The 26,798-nt window shown below is 34.4% G+C and overlaps 1 protein-coding gene across 7 annotated transcripts; it reads left to right on the top strand.

Moving 5' to 3' along the window:
* The first annotated feature begins 3 nt into the window (after positions 1-3).
* Positions 4-26,798, top strand: LOC128246681 (bifunctional arginine demethylase and lysyl-hydroxylase JMJD6-like). Of its 7 annotated transcripts, none has more exons than XM_052965009.1 (10): positions 4-108; positions 7,505-7,665; positions 8,171-8,405; positions 10,444-10,555; positions 12,948-13,100; positions 15,370-15,531; positions 18,780-18,865; positions 22,433-22,553; positions 23,195-23,344; positions 24,061-26,798. In XM_052965009.1, the coding sequence occupies exons 2-10, from the start codon at positions 7,524-7,526 to the stop codon at positions 24,190-24,192; spliced, it is 1,293 nt and encodes a 430-aa protein (XP_052820969.1). In that variant the 5' UTR covers positions 4-108; positions 7,505-7,523; the 3' UTR covers positions 24,193-26,798. The 7 variants fall into 7 exon arrangements, with proteins under 7 accessions (XP_052820969.1, XP_052820968.1, XP_052820967.1 ...); XM_052965008.1 differs by having other exon boundaries at positions 9-97; XM_052965007.1 differs by having other exon boundaries at positions 15-284.

Genomic DNA, 26,798 nt, shown 5'->3' with positions numbered 1-26,798 from the left:
GAAGTTATCGAAGATTTGACAAGCAAACATTGTTTTGTTTACAGACAACTGCTACATATATTGCAACTGTCAATGGGAAATACTCATCATCGTTTAAGTAACCATTAAGTTCGTTATCAATTTAATTTCTATAGTGATTAAGTGTTTGTTCACATTTTCTTTGTAAATAACCTTTGAATTGTTGATCAACTTGATATAATCCGGAAGAGGTTTGGTTTCGGATAAAATAATGAACTGATTATAAAAGACAGTTACCATGACAGTATTCAGGAAAGTTTGAAAAAGTAAGTTTTATGTACTGTTTCATACAGTTTTGGAGAACGACATGAATAAAAGACATGAGATTAAGAACAGAAAAACATTAATCCACCTAAATGGCTGTCAACGAATCTTTAGACGTTTTATTTTACTATGTTGCTATCATTTACAAGAGGTATAATGATATGTGTTTAACATAAAGTTCACTGAAAAAACTGTATCAAGTGTCAATCACTCACCTATCGCCTGCCGTAGATTACACCAACATTTTTCAAAATCTCTAATGGCGAATTGTCACATTCCACACACTCACAGGTGTCAGGCGTTGGAATTTGTGACACTTAACAAGTTTACAAGTTTATTTGCAGTGTTCTCAATAAGAACCGGCTGCCGGCCAAAATGGATGGTTCAAATGGCAATAGGGCCGGTTCAAATTTGGAAAACTAAATGAATTTTCAGTAGAATAAGTAGAAGCTGGTCGTTTACTTTACTATTTGAGATGGTTCAACCAAAACTTATTGAGAACCCTGATCCATCTACACTTGGGTAAAAAAAAACCATTAATATTGCTAACATCTCTTTGTATCACTCGGTTCTGCCATCACTCACATTCATCGCAGATGAAAGCATGTTGCAGAGGCCTCACAACCTTATCAACCTCAATACACAACTTCGAATCCGACATTACAAAGATTTTATTGATCAATTCAAATTTAAAAGTTTTGTCCAAATATTTTCTTATATTTAAAAAAAAAATATATATTAAAAATAAGGGTTTAGATTTTAATGCTTTTGTTTGCAATCTTATCAATATATTTCATGAATATATGTCTATTTGTGAATTTACAGATCTCATGTACAACTTCTTTTGAAATAAAATTTGACAGTTTGTATGTTTATTCTTTATATTCAAAATAAAAAATAAGGGGCCAAAATGTCTCTGTAAAAATTCTGTATGGGGCCGAAACGTCTAGTCAATTAAATTAAGGGGACGAAGGCAGGGCCGAAACGCATGTCTTCCATGTCTATTTGCCAAACTTGGCCACAATGTTTAATGGGACAAAAGTACTACTGAGCCAGATCACACTGTATTCACTACAGAGGTAAGACCATTGATTTCATTTCCTACCATCCAGTCCTTACCAAACTTGGTAACAATGTTCACATGTATTCTAAGTGTCCCAATCAAGTTCCTTCAATCGCCGTATCACACTATTCACTCATGAGTTTTGGCCCTTATTTTGTCAAAATTTGACCATAATTATTCACTTTATCCTCTTAGCTCAAGCAATTCTTATTAAAATTTTACCTTAAAATTTGGTTACTTCTTTGCCTACCAGCAAGTCCAAAAGTGAAATAAGGGCTCTAGTTCAGTCTACAGGTCCTACTCATAACTAATAAATGTAAGAGGTTGCACCATGCAGGTGACATATTCAATTTGCAGAATTCTAGTATTTTTGTTTCATGTGTATTTCAGGGAAATTGAAAATGCTAGATATTGTCATTTAGCCTTCATGTTGTTGGAAGCAAAATGAAAATGTATATACTGTATACTAAACTATAAATAAAAAAAAGAACATTTTGAAGATGTTTCTTTTTACTGATTATAGGCAAAATTAATAATATTACAGTAATTGCAAAAACATTCTGAAATGTACAAGATGACATCACTTTCAAACTGCACCACTGTGACACCTTTTTTCCTAGGCACACTTTTGACACTAAGTAGTCCTTGAAATATCTGCCTTCTGCTTCATAATCATCCACTTGAGAAATCTGCTCTACTGTTGATGACACCCAAATAAAAGTGACAATAATCACAACCATCAGATTAAGGTAAACATCTGCTTTGTTTCGCTAAAATCGTGAGCAAGTTCCTTTAATTTATGCCATTTTTAGTTTGTTATTTGACGAAAATTATTGTTAAGCAGGAAGTATATATAATACTTTAGGCAAAACTTTCAGTTGTAAACCTAGAACATGGGGTATTTATTAAAAGGTCCATTTCCGAAATTAAATGGAAATTAACTATTATGTTAACAATCTGTGTATTCAGAACACTTATAACAGAAGGATTTCAGGAAGTGTGTTTTTTAAAAATAGTGGGTGAGCTTGTTTTTAAACAGTATCACTTAAATTTTCTATCTGTTTAATAAATTCACATACTGACATCAATTGGAACATCTTTGAGAAAACAGTTTTGAAGTCAGCATATATACCGGTAAGCAATTTGCAAAGAGTTTTTGACAAGACCATCATTATTTATTTCGGAGTGAAAATGAGGCCATATTTCGGCCCCATTTACCAGGTTAACTACTGTTTTATTAGATATAGATGGGAAGCTAATTGTCTTTTAAGTGACAGACCATATTTTGAACAACAGGGTTGGGGTCAACAAGGTTTTAAATACATTATGTCTTACAGTAATCAACCTATGGTGGCATATAATGACTGCCATAAGATAACCTCTTAACTTATTAAGTGGAATTCGCAAACTTCTTTATAGTTAACCTTTTAGTGTTGTTTAGCAAAAAAGGGTAATAGGTGGCAGTTTTGGGCACTTTCAAGTCTGTTTTTAATCTTATGATATTTATCTTGCCAAACACATATCTAAATATTAACTAGATAGCTTGATAATTATCGCCAAAATTAAGTGGTTAACAGAAAACAATTCGCAAACACTACCAGGTTATCTTATGGCAGTAATGTGCCACCATACTAACCACACATTACACTTTTTGAGATAAGATTTCCATAATGCTACGTTAACACTATGTTCCCGGTGGCCACGGCAGCCCCGCTTGCCCGAAACGTATTGCGCCGTGTGATTTTGGCCATTTTTGTCTCCATAAACAAGTTTTGTTAGGCTGTGCTAAGTTGCCTCACGTTTTATCAAGGTAACCGTGACAAGCCGTAGGGGCGAAAAAGTGGTTCGTCCAAGGCGCACTCAGGTCCGGGCGCGTGAAAACCGTGACAAAACGAAGTACAATGTGACAAAACTGGAAATGAACTTCAAATGCCGGGGATTACATATGATTCCCGCCCCCCTACGGACGATTTGTTTAACGGCCTATTATGTACTGTCACGTGTCATTACGTTTACCCCATTTTACTACGACCTACTACGTGTATCATGCACACCATGGCTGCCGTGACACATTTTTTGACAGTTTAAAATTCTGGCCCAGCATGCACGGCAATAACGGTCTGTCACGTTTGCATATATTGTCCCCCGCGCTGTCTCACGTTTATCCCATTTTCTCCACGGTGGTCTGAAACGGGGCTGCTGTGACCACCGGGAACATAGTCTAAACGTAGCATTACATTTCAGCACTCAGGTAGTGTGAAGTAAAAATAGATTCTGTCACATGACTGTCCCATCTTTAACACTCAACAATGACACTTTATTCAGCTTTCTTACATCATAGCTTGTCATATAAATTGAGAAAATCCTTTTAAAGTCATATGATTTTAGACCATTATTTTTGTGGGGAACTTTATGTTTAATTATAAATGTTAATAGGCTGTTAACACTGTAAAGGAATTCTCAAAAAACACATGTTTTTTCTGATTATGGCCATTTTATGTTAGCTTTTGATTACTGGTATCCCTAACTAATTAAAATGGTTTGAAAGTTTTTATTTTCTTACTTGTTTCAGCTGAAATCGGAAGTAAATATTTTGCAGTCTTTGAATGCCTGAAAGGTTTTTTTTTGTTTAAAGATGCACTCTAAAAGTACTCCAGAATAAGAATTACCACAATTAATACAATTGTTTTTAGATATACCAAAAAGGGTGAATAAATGTCAAAAACAATGCCTGAATGGTTCTTATAAAGAATACCAAGTTTAATTTGAAAGAAAGGTGCAGAAAACATGGTATTTCTACCTTATGAGACAATAGAAGATCACAGTAAATCTTTTAGCACTCACCAATCATTTAATATTTTTGCGTTTTCAGCTATTAAATATTACAGGGTTACAATCCGGTTATCAATAATTCATATTTTCCATAAATGCATTATTTGGTACGGAGTTAAAGGTTTATCACTCAAATTGTATGTTTGTTATTCATGTGTATGTATTGATTTTGAATAAGAGCGTCACTTTTAAATATTTTGAGTATTCTTTTTTGTATTTTTTTGCATTTTTTTTTTTCATAAAAACACTTTCAAATGGTACAAAAATATTAAGTCAGTAAGCTTAAAGGGGATAGACACCAGATGGTCCAAAATTGTCAAATAGAGTATTTCTTCTAAACAAGTGTATAATTGTCAATCTGAGATAGTAGCTAGGATGCTGATCATACTCCATTTTACATGATTAAAATAATAAACAAAACAATCATGTTGCTGAGTGTCTCATCTGTGTTTTTCCGTTTAAAAATAGTGCAGAATGGTTTCCCAGTTCTAATCAGTCTTTTAGTACAGTTAAATATATATACCAGTTCTTTTTTAAACTTACTGAGATTTTGTGGAAGACAACCTTGAAGTAAATTTCAAACTGGAAAAATGCTCAAAAACTGCAAAAGATGAATGAGTTGTAAGTGATGTGATCACATCAGTAAGTAATGTGATATATCAGTAAGTGATGTGATCACATCAGTAAGTAATGTGTTGTACACTACGATGTCAATTTTATATAAGTTTTTGACAATTTTCGTCTTTTCTTGCAATCTGGTGTCTAGCCCCTTTAGATAATAAGACTGATCAAGTTCAACTTCAGTCCCTTTAATAGACGTTTATGTAATCCATGCAGCTATTGATTTCTTTTAGTGGAAGTTAGGCTAGTGGAAGTCGTATCTGCTAAAAGTTCTTTTGTCATTTTCTGAAACAAATGTTTTTGTTATGAAATATTCACCAGAGCTGTTAACTTTGTATTCATTTTTTTAGATGGCACTAAAGTTTGCTATATTGATTTTGCTGTTTGCAAATACTTGTCTCTATTTAAATAATTTATTTTGTGATTTGAAATCATCAGCAAATGTTTATAATTTTAGCAAATGATAAATTATTTGTTGAGTTTGATGCGGTTTAGAAACAGGTATGCTTATTTTTTATAAATTTTACAAGACATAGCTCTGCCATCAAGAAAAAAAGAGGATAATTGTTTGTTTTAATGTAATACACAGAAGTTTTCATCAAGTAAGTACCAAAACCTATCTTTCAAGAGTGGTGTCGTGGGCTGCCTTTTAATACGGAATATATAGAGGGCGGACAGTGGAAAATGTCAAGCATCAATTATAATACCAAGGTTTTTCTAAAAAGTTGAGCTTTAAATTGAAAATGTATTTTTATTGTTGTGTCTTAAAGTTTTTCTTCATATTATAAAGAGCAAAAATGACCATCGTATTAGGGAAAATGAGAATAATTATATTATTATAACAGTCATTGGCTTCTTTCTTGATCTTTAGCTCTTTCTTGATCCTAAGCTTATTCTTAAACATCTGCTGTATGTTCTGAACTTGTGCAAATGATTTAAGAGCATAAACAACCATTAGACCTGAGTTTTGGATGGTCAAAAATTGGGCTGTCATAAATCTAGGATGATCATTAATGCATTGTGTCATAAGTTTAGGATGGTCAATGAGTGGTCTGTGCCATAAGTCTAGAATGGTCAAAGAATGATTTGTGTCATAAGTCTAGAATAGTCAAATAATTGTTTGTGACATTAGTTTAAGAAGGTCAATGAATTGTGACATAAATCTAGGATGGTCAAAGATTGGTTTTTGTCAAAAGACTGGAATAGTCAAATAATTGTTTCATAAATCTAGTATGGTCAACGAACGGGTTGTGTCATACGTAGTCAAAGAATGGGTTCTGTTATATGTATAGGATGGTCAGAGAGTGGTTTGTGTCATGAGTATAGGATGGTTAGAGAGTGGTTTGTGTCATGAGTATAGGATGGTCAGAGAGTGGTTTGTGTCATGAGTATAGGATGGTCAGAGAGTGGTTTGTGTCATGAGTATAGGATGGTCAATGAGTGGTTTGTGTCATGAGTATAGGATGGTTAAAGAGTGGTTTGTGTCATGAGTATAGGATGGTCAGAGAGTGGTTTGTGTCATAAATATAGGATGGTCAGAGAGTGGTTTGTGTCATGAGTATAGGATGGTCAATGAGTGGTTTGTGTCATGAGTATAGGATGGTCAATGAGTGGTTTGTGTAATAAGTCTTTGATTGACAATGAGTGGTTGTTTTCAAAAGTCTATGATGGCCAATGAGTGGTTTATGTGTCATTAGTTTAGGAAGGGCAATGAATGATTTGCGTCACAAGATTAGTTTGGTCAATGAGTGGTTTGTGTCATAAGCCTAGGATTGTCAAAGAATGATTCGTGTCATAAGTCTAGAATAGTCAAATAATTGTTTGTGACAAAGTCTAAGGTCAAAGACTTGTTTGTGACATAAGTCTCGGATGGTCAAAGAATGATTTGTGTCACAAGTCTAGGATGGTCAAAGATTGGTTTGTGTCATAAGACTATGGTAGAAAAGTCAAATAATTGTTTGGTTTTTAAATCTAGTATAGTCACTGAATGGTATGTGTCATAAATCTAGGATGGGCAAAGAATGGTTTATGTTATAAGTCTAGGATGGTCAAAGAATGGTTTATGCCATAAGGATGGTCAAAAAATTGGTTGTGTCATAAGTCTAGGATGGTCAAAGAATAGGTTGTGTCATAAGTCTAGGATGGTCAAAGAATGTTTTGTGTCATAAGTGTAGGATGCAATGATTGGTTTGTTTCATAAGTCTAGGATGGTCAATGATTGGTTTGTGTCATAAGTTTAGGATGGTCAAAGAAGGGCATATGTCATAAGTCTTGGATGGTCAAAGAATGGACTGTTTTACAAGTCTTGGATGGTCAAAGAATGGGTCATGTCATTAATCTAAAATTAAAAAAATGACACCGCAGTTTATAAAACATTTTGGATAACAATCAAACATTGTTTCCTGAACTTCACAGTTCACCATGTGGTGGAATCATTGTTTAACAGAAAGTGCAGTTACTGTACAGAAAGGTTTGGAGAAAAACCAGCTAATGTCAAAAACTTAATTCTGCTTTGTTCTTTATTTTAGTTTGAGAGCAAAATAATGTTACTCATGATGTAAGAACTCACCTGAAAATCCATATTTAGACTTTATACACTTAACCACCAAAATCTCTGAGTATTTGATTGCGTTAAAGGGGTATAAAAATATAAAAACATTCTTTTCGCGATGAATACATTGTTTCATAATTATTGTACTTTTCCAGACCGAGAGCACAGTGAGAGATGAAGCGAGGCTGGTTGAAGGATGGGCGGATGCCAGGGAAGCCTACAAACCCTCACAAGTTACGTAGCCATCTACGGGAATTGGCATACTTACAGTCTCGGGAACTAGTTACGCCCTGCAGACTTCTGCTTGTGCTTATTGGTAATGGATTTATTTATGGTAACGGATTTGAATTTGGTCTATTTATAGTAACAGATATAAGTTGGGTAAATGGAATACCTTTATTGAGGCTGGCGGGGTAGTGCAGTTGTTAGGTGTAATTTCTTGTTGACAGGGCTTCCCGGGTCTGATTCCAAGCTTAGATATATTAGAGTTTAGTTTGTGATCAGTCACCAAGCCGAAACAAGTGGGTTTCTTTGAGTACTATGTTTTCACCCAAAACACAATGCCATGCTTTCGTGTAACATTCTGCTAACGTGAGTGACTAAGCATATTAAGTTATTATAACTTCATACACAATTATTGCAAAAAAGATAAAGTTTAAACTAAAAAAAAGTTTATCTTATTTGAGAATTGGGATCAAATTTCATGTTCAGTGCCTCAGATCCAAATGTTTCAATAGCAAGATTATAATTATTTCTGTGCATTATGAATGTATATGAATGGCTTAGCATTAGTTATTTGGATATGCTTCATGAATTTTCAGTTTCAATCTGCCTGGTTCTGCTGATTGCCTACAGCGTTGATTACAAGGAATACATTATAGACGATACAGATGAAGTGAACATGACAAAACGTCCATATGTACAGGACCATCAGTGTCTGAAGCAGACGAGAGAGGAAATGCTGAGTCATTATGGGTATTCACCGTCCTTTCAGAAAGTGGAAAAGCGGTCCTCTTTGTCCTTGGAAGAGTTCTGGGACCTCTATGATGCTAAGTGGTAGGTAAATAAGGATATTATGGGATAACCTCAATACCCCGGGTACTCAATTACACTCAGTGCTCTGATCTTCATCACAAGGTTGAGCAATGGAACATATGGCTGGAGAAATCTGTAATTGTATCTTTTTTAAAATATTTCACCAGTAGGGGTGTGGATAATGGATAGTCCAACATTTTTTATTTTCTGTTTTTCTGTCTATTAAATTTTTATTTGCTGATTTTTGGACCATCTGGTGTCTACTCCCTTTTAAATTTTCAACAGGAAACTTGATATTTTTTGTAGAAACAAATTAAGAATTATGACTGCCAAAGAAAGGTTTTCTGAGATCTACTACTAGTATCTACTGGTAGTATCTATTCATATATATCTATCATCTGTGGTGGTAATTTAATGGTTTAATTATTTATTGTAAAACCTTAAATCTAATGTTAACTAAAATTTAATGGACATGGCCATTTGACAGTTATAGTTGACCAATGAATTACACAACTAAGGCATACATGTACAGCCATACTCTTTGAATGAAATTTGTTCATGTAGGTTTAACACACCCAATAAATGTTGATTCAAACAAGATTTATCCATTTGACTGCATTATCATGTTTCACTGACAGGGCTTTTTCACCAAAAATTGTGAAGAGGCCTAGCCTTTTCATTTTGGGAAATTTAAACGCGTGAAATTCTGCAAATTGGGAAATTTAAATGCATAAACGTCTCAAAATGGGAAATTCCACATATGAGGATTGAAGACACGTTTTAAACACGGGTCAAGGTATCCATATGAAACTTGGAACTCATGTTCCAAAAAACAGGCTCATATCTTACATGTGAGTCTACTTCTAGCTGATTTTTTTCATAAAATTTATGACCTTTTTAATAGGAAATGTGTACAAACACTCCACAGGGTCAAGCTTGAAAGGTCTAAAATGTATGGACTTGCAATTGATACACATGTAGATCTTATTGGGGAGAAATCATGTCTTTGACTTCGCTTTTTTAACATGACGCAATGACAAGAGAGGGAGAGAGATTAGTTTTAATCTTCATAGAGTTGATTCTAAATCGAGTTAAAGAATTGATAACAATATATGGACTAATTGGTCCTCAATTTACGTTTAAATTATACAGCATTCTTCTTATGTTAACTAAAAAAGATAAAAAGAATAATTTGCTCAAACAGAATAAATTATTATTGAAAATTTTTGAAGTAAGATCTTCCTTTTTGGGAAAAATATCTGGGAATTGTGAAAAAAATATCTGGAAATTGGGAAAATATGCCATTTTTCCCAATTGTGAAGTGGCCTAATTTCGGCCCCTAGCAAAGAAGGTGAAAAAGCCCTGGCTTATTTGACTCTAATATTCAAAACCAAAAAAAAAGCATATGATTAAGGTACAGATAAAAAATATTTATCGCCATATTTTGGCGCTTTTTTACTTGGGAATTTGTGGCCACATAGATATTAAACCCCAAAAATATTTTTTATAAATAGAGAATATTTGTTTATTTCAGTGTAAGATCGTATTTTATTTCACGAGTGTCATAGAAAAACATATTTGAAAATGTATTTTTTCTACGATCACGAGTGAAATTAAATACGATCTTACACTGAAATAAACAAATTTTCTGTTTCTTTTATGCTTATTTTCAGAGTTTTATTTGATTTTTATTTATTTCTGTATTACCCCCTTTTTTTGAAACGGGTGGGTTTTACGCTGCTACACGTGGGGTGCCCCTCATGCATAATTATAGCTGTCAACTTTTCTGTTTCGGTCTGCTATTCATTCTTATAGCTTTATTTATTTATATCAAATTTATATTTTCACTGTTGTTATTTCACTGTTAAAACCCCATATTTCATCGTAAAGCATGAAAGAAAGGTTAATATTTTTTTATCTGTTCCAAAATTATATGCTATTTTTATGTGTTTAGCATCAAAGAAAAATTAGTTAAACATGAAATTGCATTAAAATTCAAAAAATATTTTATTGCATCGACATAATTTTGCTCGCCTTTAATCCAAACTCTACTTGACAGGCCTGTGATAGTCCAAGACATAGTCCCGGATTGGGAGGCCTACAAAACTTGGAGTAAAGAATTCTTCCTCAAAAACTACCGGCACCACAGAATAATGCTGAAAGCTGTGGAGGTATGACCAATTTTTAGTAAAATCAGGGAGAGTGATCTAGTGGTATAGTTAAGCCTCTTAGCCATGAGGTTTTTCGTTCCAGTGGCATGGATTTCTGCCTCTCTCCAAGAGATAGTCTTGGGGAATGGTATAACCCTTTATTGTAGGGCTTCCATTAAGAATTTGAAACTGGAAGTATAAACTTTCTGTCCATCAATTTTGGAAGTTTTTTCACTGAAATGTGGAAGTGTAAGTCTCTCGAATACAATATCTATTTCCACTCTTTTTTTAAACTTATATGTTGAAACTCAATTAATGTGCAACTTAATCTTGCCTAATTCAAAGACTTATATGGAAATATTTCCCTTTTTTTAAAGACTGATATTGTGACCATAAACGTAATATTGACCCAAGGTTTTTGATATATTGAACTTCCATGCTTTCTAGTTTGGAAGTTTTCTTCAAAATTATGGAAGATTTTGTACTTCCATGAAATCAAGTTTGGAAGTTTTAACTCATTACTATGGAGTAATATACTATGCTTATCTGCATCATTGAAGATCCTGCCTTGCATGTATTTAAGATGCTGTTTTATTTACCCTCTAAATATTTTATAGAACAAGTTACACAGTATATCACCATAGTACAAGAACTAAATTAATCCCTCCTTAGATAAGTAGATCCAATAATATAACCATGCTAGAAATTCTTTTCTCCCACCTCAGATAAGTAGAGCCAATAATTTAACCATGCTAGAAATTCTTATCTTGCCCACGGGCGAAGATAAAATGCCCGTATGGAACTCCTTTTTTATGGTCGTCACATTGTAATTACCTCCCTTGTTAAAGACTGTCGTTTGTAGCATCATGGAAACCTTGTCTTGTGGCAATATTTAGAACGCCAAATAATTATTTCTCGCTTCAAATGTCACCATAAAACAGTTTTCACGCACCTTTCAAGAAATAATGCTTCACTCTCCTTAGAACTATTTGAAGTCAAGTTTGACTATTCACATAATTGAAATCACTGCGCGCATAACCATGACAACCTCGAATTATCGCATATCCATACGCAATTATATTCATTAAGCACAAAAGAGTTCCAGCAAAAAATACATTTATACTTAGTTTTGCTTAAATGAGGTGGGAGAAAAAGCATCTACCATAGCCGCTCGTGTAAGATAGGTTCATTCCGACCCTCGCGCAGGGTGTTTTACGGAAACTCGGTAAACCTCGCTCCGGTCGGAATGAACCTATCTTACATTCTCGGCCATGGAAGATACTTATAATCTTGCCAACAGGCGAAGATAAAATGCCCGTATGGAACTCCTTTTTAATGGCCACCACATTGTAATTACCTACCTTGTTCAAGACTGTCGTCTGTAGCATTATAAACCTTGACTTGTGGCAATATTTAGAACGCTAATTAATTATTTTTTGCTTCAAATGTCACCATGAAACAGTTTTTCTAGCACCTTTCTGTTTTTAAGAAATAATGTTTCACACCCCTTAGAACTATTTAAAGACCGATTGGACTATGAACATGATCTGAATCATTGCGCACATATCCATGACAACCACGAATTTTCGCATATCCCTACGCAATTATTTTCACTAAGCACAAAAGAGTTCCATCAACAAACACATTTTTACTTAATTTTGTTAAACTGAGGTGGAAGAAAAAGCGTCTACCATAGCCGCTCATGTAAGATAGGTTTATCCTGACCCTTGCCCGGGGTGTTTTTCATAAACACCCTACGCTCGGGTCAGAATGAACCTATCTTACACTCTCTGCCATGGAAGATACTTATAATCTGCTTTTATTTCCATATGCAGTTTATTGAGTTATTGCATTAAGGTGACAAAGTATGTTTATAATTGTATTTTCTTGATGCAAGGTTTGTCAGGGGATGGTGTTGCATATATATCAACACCATTTAGGACTTCCTATTGCTGCAGGGATTTAAGATGCAGGCCCCAATTTCTCAAAACAACTTAAGCTTAACAGGCTTAAGTAGCTGATTTTACTTAGCCAAAATATTTATTGTGATTATCATAAACATAATTCATATTTAAAGTCTAAAATCTCTAAAAAAAGAAAACATTACACAAGTTATAGGGAAACAAAATTAGTGATATTAGCTTAATATTGTTATAAGGAACTGAAGAAGTTTCGTGAAATTGGAGCCAGGTTTATAAAACTCTCCAAACTTTATAGCACATGTACTTTTACAACTATATTTTCTCGAAGGAGAGTGTCTAAGAGGATGGTGTAGCATTTATGGTTTTATTTTCACCATTAATTAAGGAACAACTGTAGCTTTTGGGATTTTAGACACTGAAGTGTAATAACTTGTCTATAACATTAATAAATTTACATGTTTATTTATCATTGACTATTTTTATCCATGCAGGGTGTTTTGGAAGAAGGCGTAGCGTTTGTACGCAGCATCGAGGAGTTTTTGTCGTTACTGGACCAGTGTGGGGACATGCGGCACTGGTCGTACATCGAGGACGAGATGTTCCTGCTTCAACGTCCAGAGCTGAGGAGCCATATTGGCAATAATGTGAGGCTTTTTCACTTCGAATCTCGGGCTCGTGTTTATTTAGGTTCTGAGTCCGAGTCCTGAAACTCAGAAAGGATTAACTTAAAAGAGGCTCTCTTAATCCCAAATGAAATTTGGGCTCGTGTTCATTTAGGTTCCGAGTCCGAGTCCTGAAACTCAGAAAGGATTAACTTAAAAGATGCTCTCTTAATCCCAAATGAAATTTGGGCTCGTGTTCATTTAGGTTCCGAGTCCGAGTCCTGAAACTCAGAAAGGATTAACTGAAAAGAGGCTCTCTTAATCCCAAATGAAATTTGGGCTCGTGTTCATTTAGGTTCCCAGTCCGAGTCCTGAAACTCAGAAAGGATTAACTGAAAAGAGGCTCTCTTAATCCCAAATGAAATTTTGGCTCGTGTTCATTTAGGTTCCCAGTCCGAGTCCTGAAACTCAGAAAGGATTAACTTAAAAGAGGCTCTCTTAATCCCAAATGAAATTTGGGCTCGTGTTCATTTAGGTTCCCAGTCCGAGTCCTGAAACTGAGAAAGTATTAACTTTAAAGGGGCTCTCTTAATCCCAAATGAAATTTGGGATCGTGTTCATTTAGGTTCCGAGTCCGAGTCCTGAAACTCAGAAAGGATTAACTTTAAAGATGCTCTCTTAATCCCAAATGAAATTTGGGCTCGTGTTCATTTAGGTTCCGAGTCCGAGTCCTGAAACTCAGAAAGGATTAACTTTAAAGATGCTCTCTTAATCCCAAATGAAATTTGGGCTCGTGTTCATTTAGGTTCCGAGTCCGAGTCCTGAAACTCAGAAAGGATTAACTTTAAAGATGCTCTCTTAATCCCAAATAAAACTTACCACAATTAATTCTATTGTTTTAATTTTTCAAAAATGATGGATATATGTCAGAAACAATGGTTCTTATGAAGAATGCTGAGTTTAATTTGAAAGAAATGAGCAAAAAACATGGTATTCCTAGCTTATGAGACGATAGTAGACCATGTAGTAAATATTTTAGCGATCACCAATCAATTAATATTTTTGCTCTTAATCTGCTGTTAAATGTACGGTTACAATCTTGTTATCAGTAATTTATATTTTCCATAAATGCATTATTTAGTATTAAAGTAGTTAAAGGTTTATCACTCAAAATTTATATTTATTAAACATGTGAATGTATTGATTTTGAATAAAAGTGTCACTTTAATATTGTTTTAAAATGCTATTATTTGAGCAAAGATGGTAAAAATGATACAAGTGTTAAAGATAATCTGTTTAACATTCAAGCACACATCTTTTGTCAAAATTAGTTTTATTATAGATATTTTAAAACATTTTAGAATTCAGTTTTCTGAACCTGAGTCTGAAACTCAGACTCCAGAGGCAGTGATTACGAATAGTCTCAAGTCTGAGTTCAGACTCAAGACTCATTATGGCAACACTTCATTTCATTGTAATTTTCCAGAACTATCAGAGCATTGATGGTAAAATTTGCTGAATTAAATTACTATTTGAATGTTTTGTTAGTATTTATAGATTTTTTGTATAAGAAATGGAATAGATATGATTTTTTGTTACTTTATAAAAATGCTTTTCTGAGTCTGAGTATAGACTTGGACTTGAGACTGTTCGTAATCATGGCCCCAGACATTAGTGAATACAGACTCTGACGTAGAAAATTATATTTTCTTTTGCAAAAAATCAACAATGTTGGGTCGATTGTTCAGAACGTCGAGTTAACAACATTGTTAACGTCACCTTTGATAACATGCAAATCTTTACTGCTTTGAACATTTTATGAATGCAGTTGTGGTCTGTTGTATTTCTAACAATATTTTGGACATCTGTTTCAGCCTTATTTAATATAATAGTGCATAATTAAATAATTCACATTAAAAAGTTAACAACGATCTCCTTAATCTCATTGTTAACTTTAACACAGTTTCTAAACTATGATCCCAATGTAATGATCAACATCAGCTCTTCGGTTTTTCAAGAAAGACATTAAGGAATTGCATTAGCTTTGGTGAAGGTGGCGGCATTGTTGGAGGTATATTTACAAGCGTTTGAACCCTTGGGACAACTCCATTTATGTATAGCGTAACATACATTTTCCACAGAAACAATACTGAAGCGAAACTTTAGAGTATTTTCTGTCTGAAATATTACACCTTATTTGCAAGTAAATACTGAAATTGCATATTAGTTTGTTAAATCAAATCTAAATGCTGTACTACAGCACACTGCTCGGGGTAATAGCTAAAAAATACTTTCACATTGAAATCCACAGTACCTGCTAGATGAGAATTTCTTCAACCTTTTTCCTCCGCAAATCCGACCATGGGACTCCATGTTACTCTGGGGAACAAAGTATTCACGGTCCACACTCCATATGGATCCCTATAACTGGACAGCCGTGAGTGCCGTAATATGGGGCCGCAAACGTTGGAAGGTAAGGTTGATCTAAGCTTCATCAGTATTCATATATAGCAACAATATTTAAATGTTTTGAGTGACTTTACGCCAATTTCCCAGTTTTAGATGTCTGTTTATTGAAAAAAATTGTGAAAGTACTGTCTAAGCCTGGGTATAGTCATCATCATTGCCATCTTTGTCATTGTTACCTTCATTACTGTCATCATCATCACTTCCATTAACATCATTGTCACCACCATAATTGTCATTGTCAACTTTGTCATCATCATTACTGTCTTGTCATCATCATCATCATCATCATCATCATCATCATCATCATCATCATCATCATCATTGTCATCATTGTCATCACTGACATCATCATCATCATCATCGTCGTCTTCGTCGTCATCGGCATCATCATCATCATCATAATCATAATTGTCACTGTCATCTAAGAGCTTTAACATAAGGCATTAAAATTGTTTTGAAGATATTCTCTCGGAACAATATTGACATATAAAATTTGGCCCATTACTCTTGTTTTAATATAAGCTTAAAGCTGCACTCTCACAGATATACCATTTTTACAACCTTTTTATTTTTTGTCTCGGAAAGAGCAAATTTTTGCATAAATATCTACAAACAAATGGTACAAAATTGTTGACAAAAATCAGATCGTAGATTTTCATATTTCCGTTCGAAAATTAATGTTTCATGGCTTAAACCGTTACTACCGGTTTAAGTAAAATGCATAAAAAATCCTTTTTTGAACTTAGATATAAAATTCTGCGATCTAATTTATTATCACATGTCTTGTATCACTGGTTTCCATGGATTTTCGCAAAAATTTACTCGTTCCAAGTCAAAATAATAAAACAGTTGACAAAACGTTCAATCTGTGAGAACGAGCTTTAAGGTAAGCCATACATTATTAGGATTCAATGATGTGCTAGTGCAGTTTAGATATTAACAATAAGATTATTTCTATGTTTAAATTATTTTGATTATAATAACCATAATATTATGCATGGGTTTCATCTTTGAATAACACCATTATGATGCTACCTGATATATATACGATATGATATATTAATGCAGGGTTCTCAATAAGTTTTGGTTGAACCATCTCCAATAGTAAAGTAACCGACCAGCTTCTACTTATTCTACTGAAAATTCATTTAGTTTTCCAAATTTGAACCGGCCCTATTGCCATTTGAACCGTACATTTTGACCGGCAGCCGGATCTTATTGAGAACGCTGTTAATGGAAGATTATACATGATTTGATAGCTAATTTATTAAATGTTCCTTAAATAACATATTGCCTGTTTCAAAAAAGCTGTAGATAATCAAATTTAACATCTTGTAATACAGTCAAACCTAGTTGGCTCGAACTCCCAGGGACTGGTGAAAATACATCAAGCCTCAAAGAATTCAAGCCAAGCAGAAATTCTTATCTTCTGTGTAGAGAAATCATTCCTTTACATCCAGTTTGAGCCATCGAGGAATTCGGGCCAAGTGATTTTCAACCAATGGGGTTCGACTTCATTTTCTAAATGAAACTTTACCAGTAGCATTTTATTGTATTAATGATGGATGGCTTACCTTAAATGGAATGTGGTGCATATATATGAGAGAGTTCCTTTACTTAAAGTTCAAGAAAATGTACCGGCTGATGAAGATTGATTTTTGAGGTATCCAATATACACATTAGCTTGTACAGAGTAGCAAGCCATTTGCCATTATGTTAAATTTGGATGCCGGGTGATCCAATGTACTTTTGGTATCTTTTAAAAGGGTATTGAATACTGTTGGAAATCGTAATCTTTAACTATGCTTATGGTATGCGTATGTTTGAAGTTATTTAGTGTTGTTGCTTTCAACCATATTGTTAATGATAACAACTAAACACTTCCTAGCGTATAAATGAACACAAAGGAGAAAATTGGTGGAAATTAAATGAATGCAAATAACGAGAGGTAGAAGAAAATCAATTTGATGGTTGAATCGATAATCAATTATGACCAAATAAAATTGATTGTCGCCAATTTAAGGCTCAATTTATCAATTTATATCGATTGTAATCAATTAGAAGAACATCACTAGTATTGCTCGCTAGTGACGTACATAAAAAATGATTGAAAATCCGTTATATGCGAAATAATGGATGTTTATATTTATGGTCTTTATATCATCTTAAATCTGACATGAAATAACCTATTTTGAAATATTTCAACGCCGATTTATTATCGTATACCGGTATTCTTTGTCTACTTATAAAACAATTTTACATGATACCAAAATAATATGGCTCACTTGGCACCCAAAAACCACATGATTGTACATCCGATACTTTAAGTCTTTAATCTTTTAAATGGTCATTCATTCCCTTTTAAAAGGAGCGTAACAGCTCCATAAAAACCCATAAATTCATAACCAATATGAAACACCATAATTTGCTACTCCTGCCTGAATAACCATATATATCATGCCTTCAACATAAATGACACAGCACCATTGGTCCTGGACTTGTCACGCTGTGACCCTATATTTTTCCATATTGGGTCACCAAATTTATATTGACCAAAATGGCGTCTATTTTCCCTTTCCGATGAATAAATGAAACATTTAACCATGTTAACAGGTTGTCGACGTGATATATATGCAGGAAACCATATATGTGGTTTCCTTTGCCCCTCATATCCCATATCGGGTCACCTACTAACCTTATAACTTATAATACGTAATGCAGTAGAATGCTCCTATCAATGTTTTGCTCTAGGGGGTTGATGAGGAGGGGGAGGGGTTGCTCTAGAGGATTGGTGAGGGGGGTTGCTCTAGGGGGTTGTTGATGGGGGGATATTTTAGGGGGTTGGTGAGGTGGAAGTGGGTGCTCTGGGGGGGGGGGGGTTGCTCTAGGGGGCTTTTGAGGGGGGGGTGCTCTAGGGGGTTGGTGAGGGGGGTCTTTATTGGGTTGCGTAGTTGGATTTGATCGCCTACAAGGGGAACTTCTTTCTTATGACCTTTCAATACTGGTTTCTACCCAGGAAAGGGGCTCGTTGATGTTCAGCTTTTGTCACAATTGAGTTACAAAAAATTAGTATTATTTAACCTATAAAACCAGTGGCTAAAGTCCTTTGTGTGTCCATTTCCCCAGCCTCCTGGCAAAACAATGATATGTGCAAAAATAGAACTTGCTGACATGCATTCAATTTGTGCATAAATAAAACTTTTTGGTAAGCTAACACTTCCCTAAGCTAACACTGAACTCTTCTATTACAAGCTTTTCCCCCCTGGCCAGGATACATATCTGTATATATCTCCCAAACAACGATGTGGATTCCCTCTAGATTGTAGAAAATATAACAGGTGCACACCATGTTGTAATGCACTTATTAGACTAGTGTAGCTCTGTATAGCATCTGCTATAAATCATCTACATGTTCATGGAAACATGTTTCTGTTGCCTGAAATCATGTTGCCTGAAAAGATAGCTGTTGAGCTTGTCTGTAAAGACAAAAATAAAATCATGAGTGCCTTGCAAAAGCTGCTAGCTCTCATATGCTCCAATCATAACTTCATAGGGGCATTGTTTAAGCTTAAAGCTACGGAGTGCTCTTGAGACAATGATAAATTCATGGGTGCATTGTTTAAGCTGAAAGCTATCGAGTGCTCTTAAAACAATAATAAATTCATGGGTTCATTGTTTAAGCTGTAAGCTATCGAGTGCTCTTAAAACAATAATAAATTCATGGGTTCATTGTTTAAGCTGTAAGCTATCGAGTGCTCTTAAAGCAATAATAAATTCATGGGTGCATTGTTTAAGCTGTAAGCTATCGAGTGCTCTTAAAGCAATAATAAATTCATGGGTGCATTGTTTAAGCTGTAAGCTATCGAGTGCTCTTAAAACAATAATAAATTCATGGGTGCATTGTTTAAGCTGTAAGCTATCGAGTGCTCTTAAAACAATAATAAATTCATGGGTTCATTGTTTAAGCTGTAAGCTATCGAGTGCTCTTAAAACAATAATAAATTCATGGGTTCATTGTTTAAGCTGTTAGCTCTCTCGAGTGCTCTAAAAACAATAATAAATTCATGGGTGCATTGTTTAAGCTGTTAGCTCTCTTGAGTGCTCTAAAAACAATAATCAATTCATGGGTGCATTGTTTAAGCTGTTAGCACTCTCGAGTGCTCTAAATACAAAAATGAATTCATGGGTGCATTGTTGAAGCTGTTAGCACTCTCGAGTGCTCTAAATACAAAAATAAATTCATGGGTGCATTGTTTAAGCTGTTAGCTCTCTCGAGTGCTCTAAATACAAAAATAAATTCATGGGTGCATTGTTCAAGCTGTTAGCACTCTCGAGTGCTCTAAATACAAAAATAAATTCATGGGTGCATTGTTTAAGCTGTTAGCTCTCTCGAGTGCTCTAAATACAAAAATAAATTCAGGGGTGCATTGTTCAAGCTGTTAGCTCTCTCGAGTGCTCTAAAGACTATTATAAATTCAGGGGTGCATTGTTCAAGCTGTTAGCTCTCTCGAGTGCTCTAAAGACTATTATAAATTCATGGGTGCATTGTTCAAGCTGTTAGCACTCTCGAGTGCTCTAAATACAAAAATAAATTCATGGGTGCATTGTTTAAGCTGTTAGCTCTCTCGAGTGCTCTAAAGACTATTATAAATTCATGGGTGCATTGTTTAAGCTGTTATCGCTCTTGATTGCTCTAAGGACAACTCTTAAGCATCCGTTTGTTACAAGACCTTTCTTGTTTCTGTTGGCTAGAATGATGTCAACATGTATCATAACATTATATATTTCTCATTTATAAGCATTATATTCTTTTATTCTTGAAAAAGGAGTCTCATTTTTTTTTTTTGGTTTGTCTGTTAGTGTTTTATTGCACACCATTAGAGTTTGTATGTTGTTTCTTTGCCTATGGTATGTTTTTGTGTTTGTATGCATTTGCATATTTTTTCATTTTGTGGTAGACTTTTATCTCTTTGCATTCTTTTGTTGTATGAATTATTTGTCTGTGAATATCGTACAGTTAAGTGCCAACCTGAGTTCATGGAAGCAGTTGCACCAGGAATGTTTTTACCAAGAATGTGTACAATTGCCTCTTGTTTAAGATTTTATAATCACAATTTCTAGTGACATTTTTGCTATTTTTTAAAAAAAAATTATTTATTTTTTCAAATGTGCCCAAAACAAGTGGGTGTATATTGCTTTGCATATGTCGGTCAGGTGGTAGACCAAACCGGATGACCCATATTGATTTTGATGTCTGAAGGTCAAAGGTTATGGTCATGGTGACAAAAACTTGTTTAATTTATAATAGAGTATGTTAGGGCCTACGTTACTCAAACTTGGTAGGGAGGTTGGTCATGATCTGCTGATCCTTATTTAAGATTTCTAATTACTTTTATATCAATGGTCAAATCACCAGATTGACCACAGTCATGGTCATCATTTAAATCAGTTTGTTATTTTACAATGATTAAGAACTGAAATGTTTTACTTGAAAGTTGCAAAAGAAATGACCATTGTCATATTATTTTAAATATTTTTGGTGTCTGTATATCAGTCTGTATAACTTGCATTACCCATACTTTTAACTTTATATAATACATTTAACTAATTCACTACTGTCAAGGGGATGCATACATGTTATACTTGAAACTATGACTCATTGACTCTTATAACAACATTGGAAACTGGGGCGGTATTCATAAACTTCTTAAGTTCTTTCAGAACTTATGTCACTTTCCTAATTTTATTATCCCTTTAGTCATATGAAATAAAAAAAATCCAAATACATTATTTCTATTGACCTTATTGAAAAAAACATGATTAAATATTAAAAACACTTTAATATACTCGTACATTTATTTTCATTTGACTTTGAAAATGTTAAGAAATTGACTTAAGTTAAGAAATGACTTAAGAAGTTTTATGAATACCGCCCCTTTGAGTTGTATTTAATAAGCAACTTAGATTGAACTTGAATTTAAGATTAGAAACTTAGTGTTTTTTGATTGGCCTGTATATTTAGCTGACCAATATGGTAGGTTGAATAGAATCACTGAGGCATGTCTAAGGATAAGATCAATATTGAAAATTGGCCCAGTGTTGGTATTCAATATAGTTCTTATCCTTATCCTTAGACATGCCTCAGTGATTCCATTCAGCCTATTGGTCAGCTAAATATACAGGCCAATCAAAGCACTTAGTTTCTAATCGTAAATTTAAATTCAATTTAAGAAGTTTATTGAATATGGCCCCAGGGTTGGTATTCAATAAAGTTCTTATCCTTATCCTTAGACATGCCTCAGTGATTCCATTCAGTTGATTGGTCAATTTATTTTACAGTCCAATCAATAAGCTTAGATTTCACTCTTATATTTAAGATTGATCTAAGTTCTTTATTGAATATGGCCCCTGGGCCAGTATTCAATATTGATCTTATCCTTATCCTTAGACATGCCTCAGTGATTCCATTCAGCCTATTGGTCAGCTATATATACAGGCCAGTCAAAACACTTAGTTTGTAATCTTAACATTCAGTTCAATCTAAGTTGCTTATTGAATACGGCCCCTACTATAACTTTACCAACTGTTCTCAAACTCGGAAAGGTGTTGATCAGAGCCTTAAATTGCCCCACAAACATTTTAGGCCAAACAACTAATTGGCTGTCTTAGGGGGCATACATGTTTTAAAAATATCTCTTGTTTTAATCCCTTTCAATTAAATGGTATAGTAGCAAGCAATGTAATGTTATTTGTTAAATAGTCTTAATTTTACTAGAATACCACTTATTTTGATAACATATTATGGTATTTCTTTGTACATGTACAGATTGTCAAAATAGTTAAGTTTAAATGTTAGTACATCTTGATAACATCAAAGTTATGGGGTTCATTTTTCTGAATTTCAGCAAAGTTGACAGCTTTGACGTGGACTACATGTGGTATCCAAAGTTTCAGAAGGCTGAGTACATCGAAGTAGAACAGAATAGTGGGGAAGTGCTGGTTATACCCTCGGGCTGGTTCCACCAGGTTTGTAAGGAAGGGGTGGGGTAGTGGAGGTGAGGGGGCAGAGTTTCAAGTTACAAAGAAGGGTAAGATGAGGGGTCTGGGTAGGCATTTGTTTAAGGTAGTAGAGATAAGTGGGGGATGGAGGTGTAGGGGCTGAGTTTCAAGTGACAAAAAAGGGCTGGATGAGGGGTCAGGGTAGGCATTTGTGTAAGGTAGTGGAGAGTGGTGGGGGTTGGAGGTGAGGGGGCTGAGTTTCATGTTACAGAGAAAGGCTGGATGAGGGGTTGGTTAGGCATTTGTTTAAGGTAGTGGAAAGTGGTGGGGGTTGGAGGTGAGGGGGCGGAGTTTCAAGTTACAAAGAAGTGCTCGATGAGGGGTCGGGGATTGCATTTGTGTAAGGTGTGGGAGAGTGATGTGGGATGGAGGTGAGGGGTTGAAATTAACACAAGCCTGCAAACCCTGCACTGGTAAAATGTCCTCTGGACCTTTCTGGCAATTTTGATTTTTACATAGCAGGGCTTGTTCAAAATAAGTTAAAGAATTCGGTCTAATTTCAATGACTGCATAATAAGTCTTTAATATCTTACAAAACAATTTGATGGAACTGATAAAATAGCAAATACCTTAATTAATTATATTTCAGTTTATAAATATGCTTACAGGCTTTCAATGAGGAGGAAACCTTATCGATCTCAACCCAGCTAATGAACCGAAACAATTACCTTGTGATACTCGAGGAAATCATCAAGGGAAAGAACTTGAACAGGAAACAACTTCCTCCACACTTCAACACGCTTCTCCCCCCTGATCAGGTAAAAAAGTTTGTAGGCTCAATTTCTCAAAACTTTTTAAGTCCCTTATAACAGGATCAAGCTAAGCTCACTATTTTTGTTTTGATATAAAAGAAATTATGTTTACTTTAAGAGTTTTTGGACTTGTTTTACTTTAGTTTGTTCATCAATTTGGGCTTGAACTCGACTTGATTTACTTTCGGTCGTTCACAAATTCGGGTTAGAACTCGACTTGTATTACTTAAGGTCATTCATCAATTTAAGGCTTGAACTCAACTTCATTTACTTTAGGTCTTTCAACAATTCAGGCTAGAACTCGACTGGTTTTACTTTAGGTCTTTCAACAATTCAGGCTAGAACTCGACTGGTTTTACTTTAGGTCTTTCAACAATTCAGGCTAGAACTCGACTGGTTTTACTTTAGGTCTTTCAACAATTCAGGCTAGAACTCGACTGGTTTTACTTTAGGTCTTTCAACAATTCAGGCTAGAACTCGACTGGTTTTACTTTAGGTCTTTCAACAATTCAGGCTAGAACTCGATTTAATTAACTTTAGGTCTTTCAATAATTCAGGCTAGAACTCAACTTCTTTTACTTTAGTTCTTTCAACAATACAAGGGCCAGAACTCGACTTTAAAATGTGTGTTATGGAAGATGGAATGACGTTATATAAAAATGCAATGAATTCTCAGAGGTATTCAATTGTACTTAAACATTGATATGATTTTATGATTTCAGGTCAAGCTTTTTATGTCTTTGATCCCAAAGAAAATATTGAAGCAAGGAAAAGAAATTACAGACTTTGTGCTAGAGAGTGTGAATATGTCCAGCACACAGGACTTGGACAATTCTGCATTAGAAGAAGCTTAGAGAAAAACACTATATGTTGAAAATATGTTTATAAAGGGAAACATTTCATTGCCTTCTTAAGAAACAGATAATTATATGTGTAGATTGTCATCCACGTTTTTGTTATTATAAATAAGGTGGATGAGAGAGACGCTTTTCAATTAGTACCATTTATTGTCATGTCTATTTTTAAATAGTCTGATAAGCAAAGAAAATCCCATATACCGTAAATGTCTGGGTATAAGACGATAGGGGGCATTAGACGCAGGGAAAAAAATCTGTGAAAAGTCCGAGAAAAAAACTTTTAATCTATGTTTTTGGTTAAAAGACGCATAGAAAAGATATCAAATCGTCTGGCATTTTCGGTCACCATGTTTGTTGACAGTGACAAAAAATATTTTTTTCGTGAAAATGGCGACGGTTATCTTTAAAACCATACAATGATAAACTGTTGAGAATGAAAAGTTAAGTTATGCAAAAGCCTTATATTGTACGGGTTTGTTCTCAAAATGTCAACACCTACAGAAAAGAATAAAGTACCGTAATTCACCTAAGAGTTCGGACACTCTAAATATTCGGACACCCATAATTGTTTTCCAAAATAATTTATTTTGCGTACATAATTTTCGGACACCCAAAGGACATCAATCATAACTTTCACAGACAAAGATTATTGATTTTATCTTTACAATGCCTGGCTAGATTACCTAACTGTATACACCACTGTGACAAGTTAATTAGTTACTACCCCATCCTAAACGATTTATTGCCTGTTGAAAAGGAAGTGTCATATATTTATTGAAGGATTAAAAAAACAACAAGGGCAATCAAGGGATTAAGAAAACATAAACATGACATGTTTGTAAAACGATCTGCCAATAAACTTTCAAACTTGTACCACACTTATAGACTGTAAGAAGCAATAATCGTACAGTTATACATTAATCCTGCATGTTCATGCTCTCCAGGAGATCCTCGTGGGTATAACTGTAAGTTATGTGAAGTCACACAGTGTTACTCTTTGATCTAAAGCCGATAGAATGTGTTTATTCAATTCAATGCGTGTATAAAATGGTGTTTTAAATAACTTGATGAAGGATTTTATACACTTATAGGCGTAATAAATAAGTTAATGACCATTGATAAACAGGTTAAAAGCAGTCGAGTTTTTCACACCTTCTTGTACAACTGACAAAAAATATTTTGACAGTGCCCAACTTTGCTTTTTATATATGCAAGTTTAATTATTGTTCAATTCAATTTATTATTCAAAATAATATTGAATAACTTTCATCGAAAAATCTTTTTGTTTAAATTATAAACGTCTTATGATATACCGTATCCCGATCTTCAACTGCCGTTTTAACTCGTATATACTCGATTGATATGACGCGAGTAACATCCTTATATACTCGATTGATATGACGCGAGTAACATCCCTTTTTACATAAATCTAAACAAACTCTAGGCTTGAAATCGACCTCAGAAAAAAAGTTAAAAAATTGTTACTGGGTATTATACGCAGGCATTTTTTTGCATCGAAATCTGAGGGGAAAAAGGGCGTCTAATACCCAGTCATTTACGGTAGTTGTAGCCTGAGCTTCACTGTGAACATTGTCAGTGAGCAATTTTTATAACCCTTTGTCAAATTTCAAAAAAACGTTCAAATTAAACTACTGGTAATTGAACACATGCATAGTAGGGGCTATAACTCTTGCCTCATTCATCATGGAGTTATGCTATTGCCCCTTTTTTTACTAAAAGACAACAAAGAGGCGTTCGCTCAGTGGCTCTTTTTGTTTTGACTCATAAAATAGGGTTGTCGGACAAGAGTGGATTGAGAAAAAAAGGCTCAAATATTCTGTAGAAATGTCTGAATTGTAAATTTGTATTTTTTTTGGTAACTTAAAATGGTATAAGATTGTGATTTTTGGCTATTATAATTAAAAACATTCTGAACAAAAACATATTTTTATAAAAAGATGTAATTCATATTGTATTTTTGTTTTTACAGTTTTAACTTCTTTTTTATGCCTCCCTTCTTAGAAGTGGGGATATATTGCTTTGCAAATGTTGGTTGATACTCATTTCGGTTGACCTGATCTTATTAGATTGATATCTTCAAAATGCTTTTTCCTAAGGTTCTTGAACTTGAAAGGGAGGTTGATTATTATCAGCAGATGACCCCTATGAATATTAAGGTCACCAGCTCAAAGGTCACAGTGGTAATGATTTTGTCACAAAAAGCTTTTTTGATTGAAAACAAAGAGTATACTTGACCCTACGGTCCTCAAACTTGGTAGGTAGGTTTGGCAAGACTGGCTGAATGATGATATCTAGGTCTAAAAGAAGCAACATTGGTTTGGGTTACCCCACCCAACCTACAAAAAAGGCTCAGAGTCTTCCATTTTTATAGACAGTTGGTTAAAAAAAACAGGATTTTTTTTTTTATTCTTAAGTGGGTGGTGTAATTTGTAGTTTAAAACCATTAAAGCTTTATACAGAAAAAAATAAATGAAATAAATACCCTATCTACCCTACCTGTTTTGGAAAAGGATGTTATCCTTACCACAACAATTTTATATTTTTAACCCTATTGACTCTGAGGTCAATAGCCAAATGACTGA

This window comes from Mya arenaria, chromosome 9 (genome assembly GCF_026914265.1).
Source record: "Mya arenaria isolate MELC-2E11 chromosome 9, ASM2691426v1".
In the NCBI taxonomy this organism is placed as follows: Eukaryota; Metazoa; Mollusca; class Bivalvia; order Myida; family Myidae; genus Mya; species Mya arenaria.
The sequence above is the reverse complement of the archived record's forward strand: the minus strand, read 5'-3'. Positions and strand labels throughout refer to the sequence as shown.

Bases quoted from the DNA above. Each gene is read 5' to 3' on its own strand.
- LOC128246681 (XM_052965009.1), top strand. From the start codon at position 7,524: ATGAAGCGAGGCTGGTTGAAGGATGGGCGGATGCCAGGGAAGCCTACA. The intron at 7,666-8,170 runs GTAATGGATTTA...ATGAATTTTCAG, and splicing joins ACTTCTGCTTGTGCTTATTG to TTTCAATCTGCCTGGTTCTG. The intron at 10,556-12,947 runs GTATGACCAATT...TTATCCATGCAG, and splicing joins TAATGCTGAAAGCTGTGGAG to GGTGTTTTGGAAGAAGGCGT.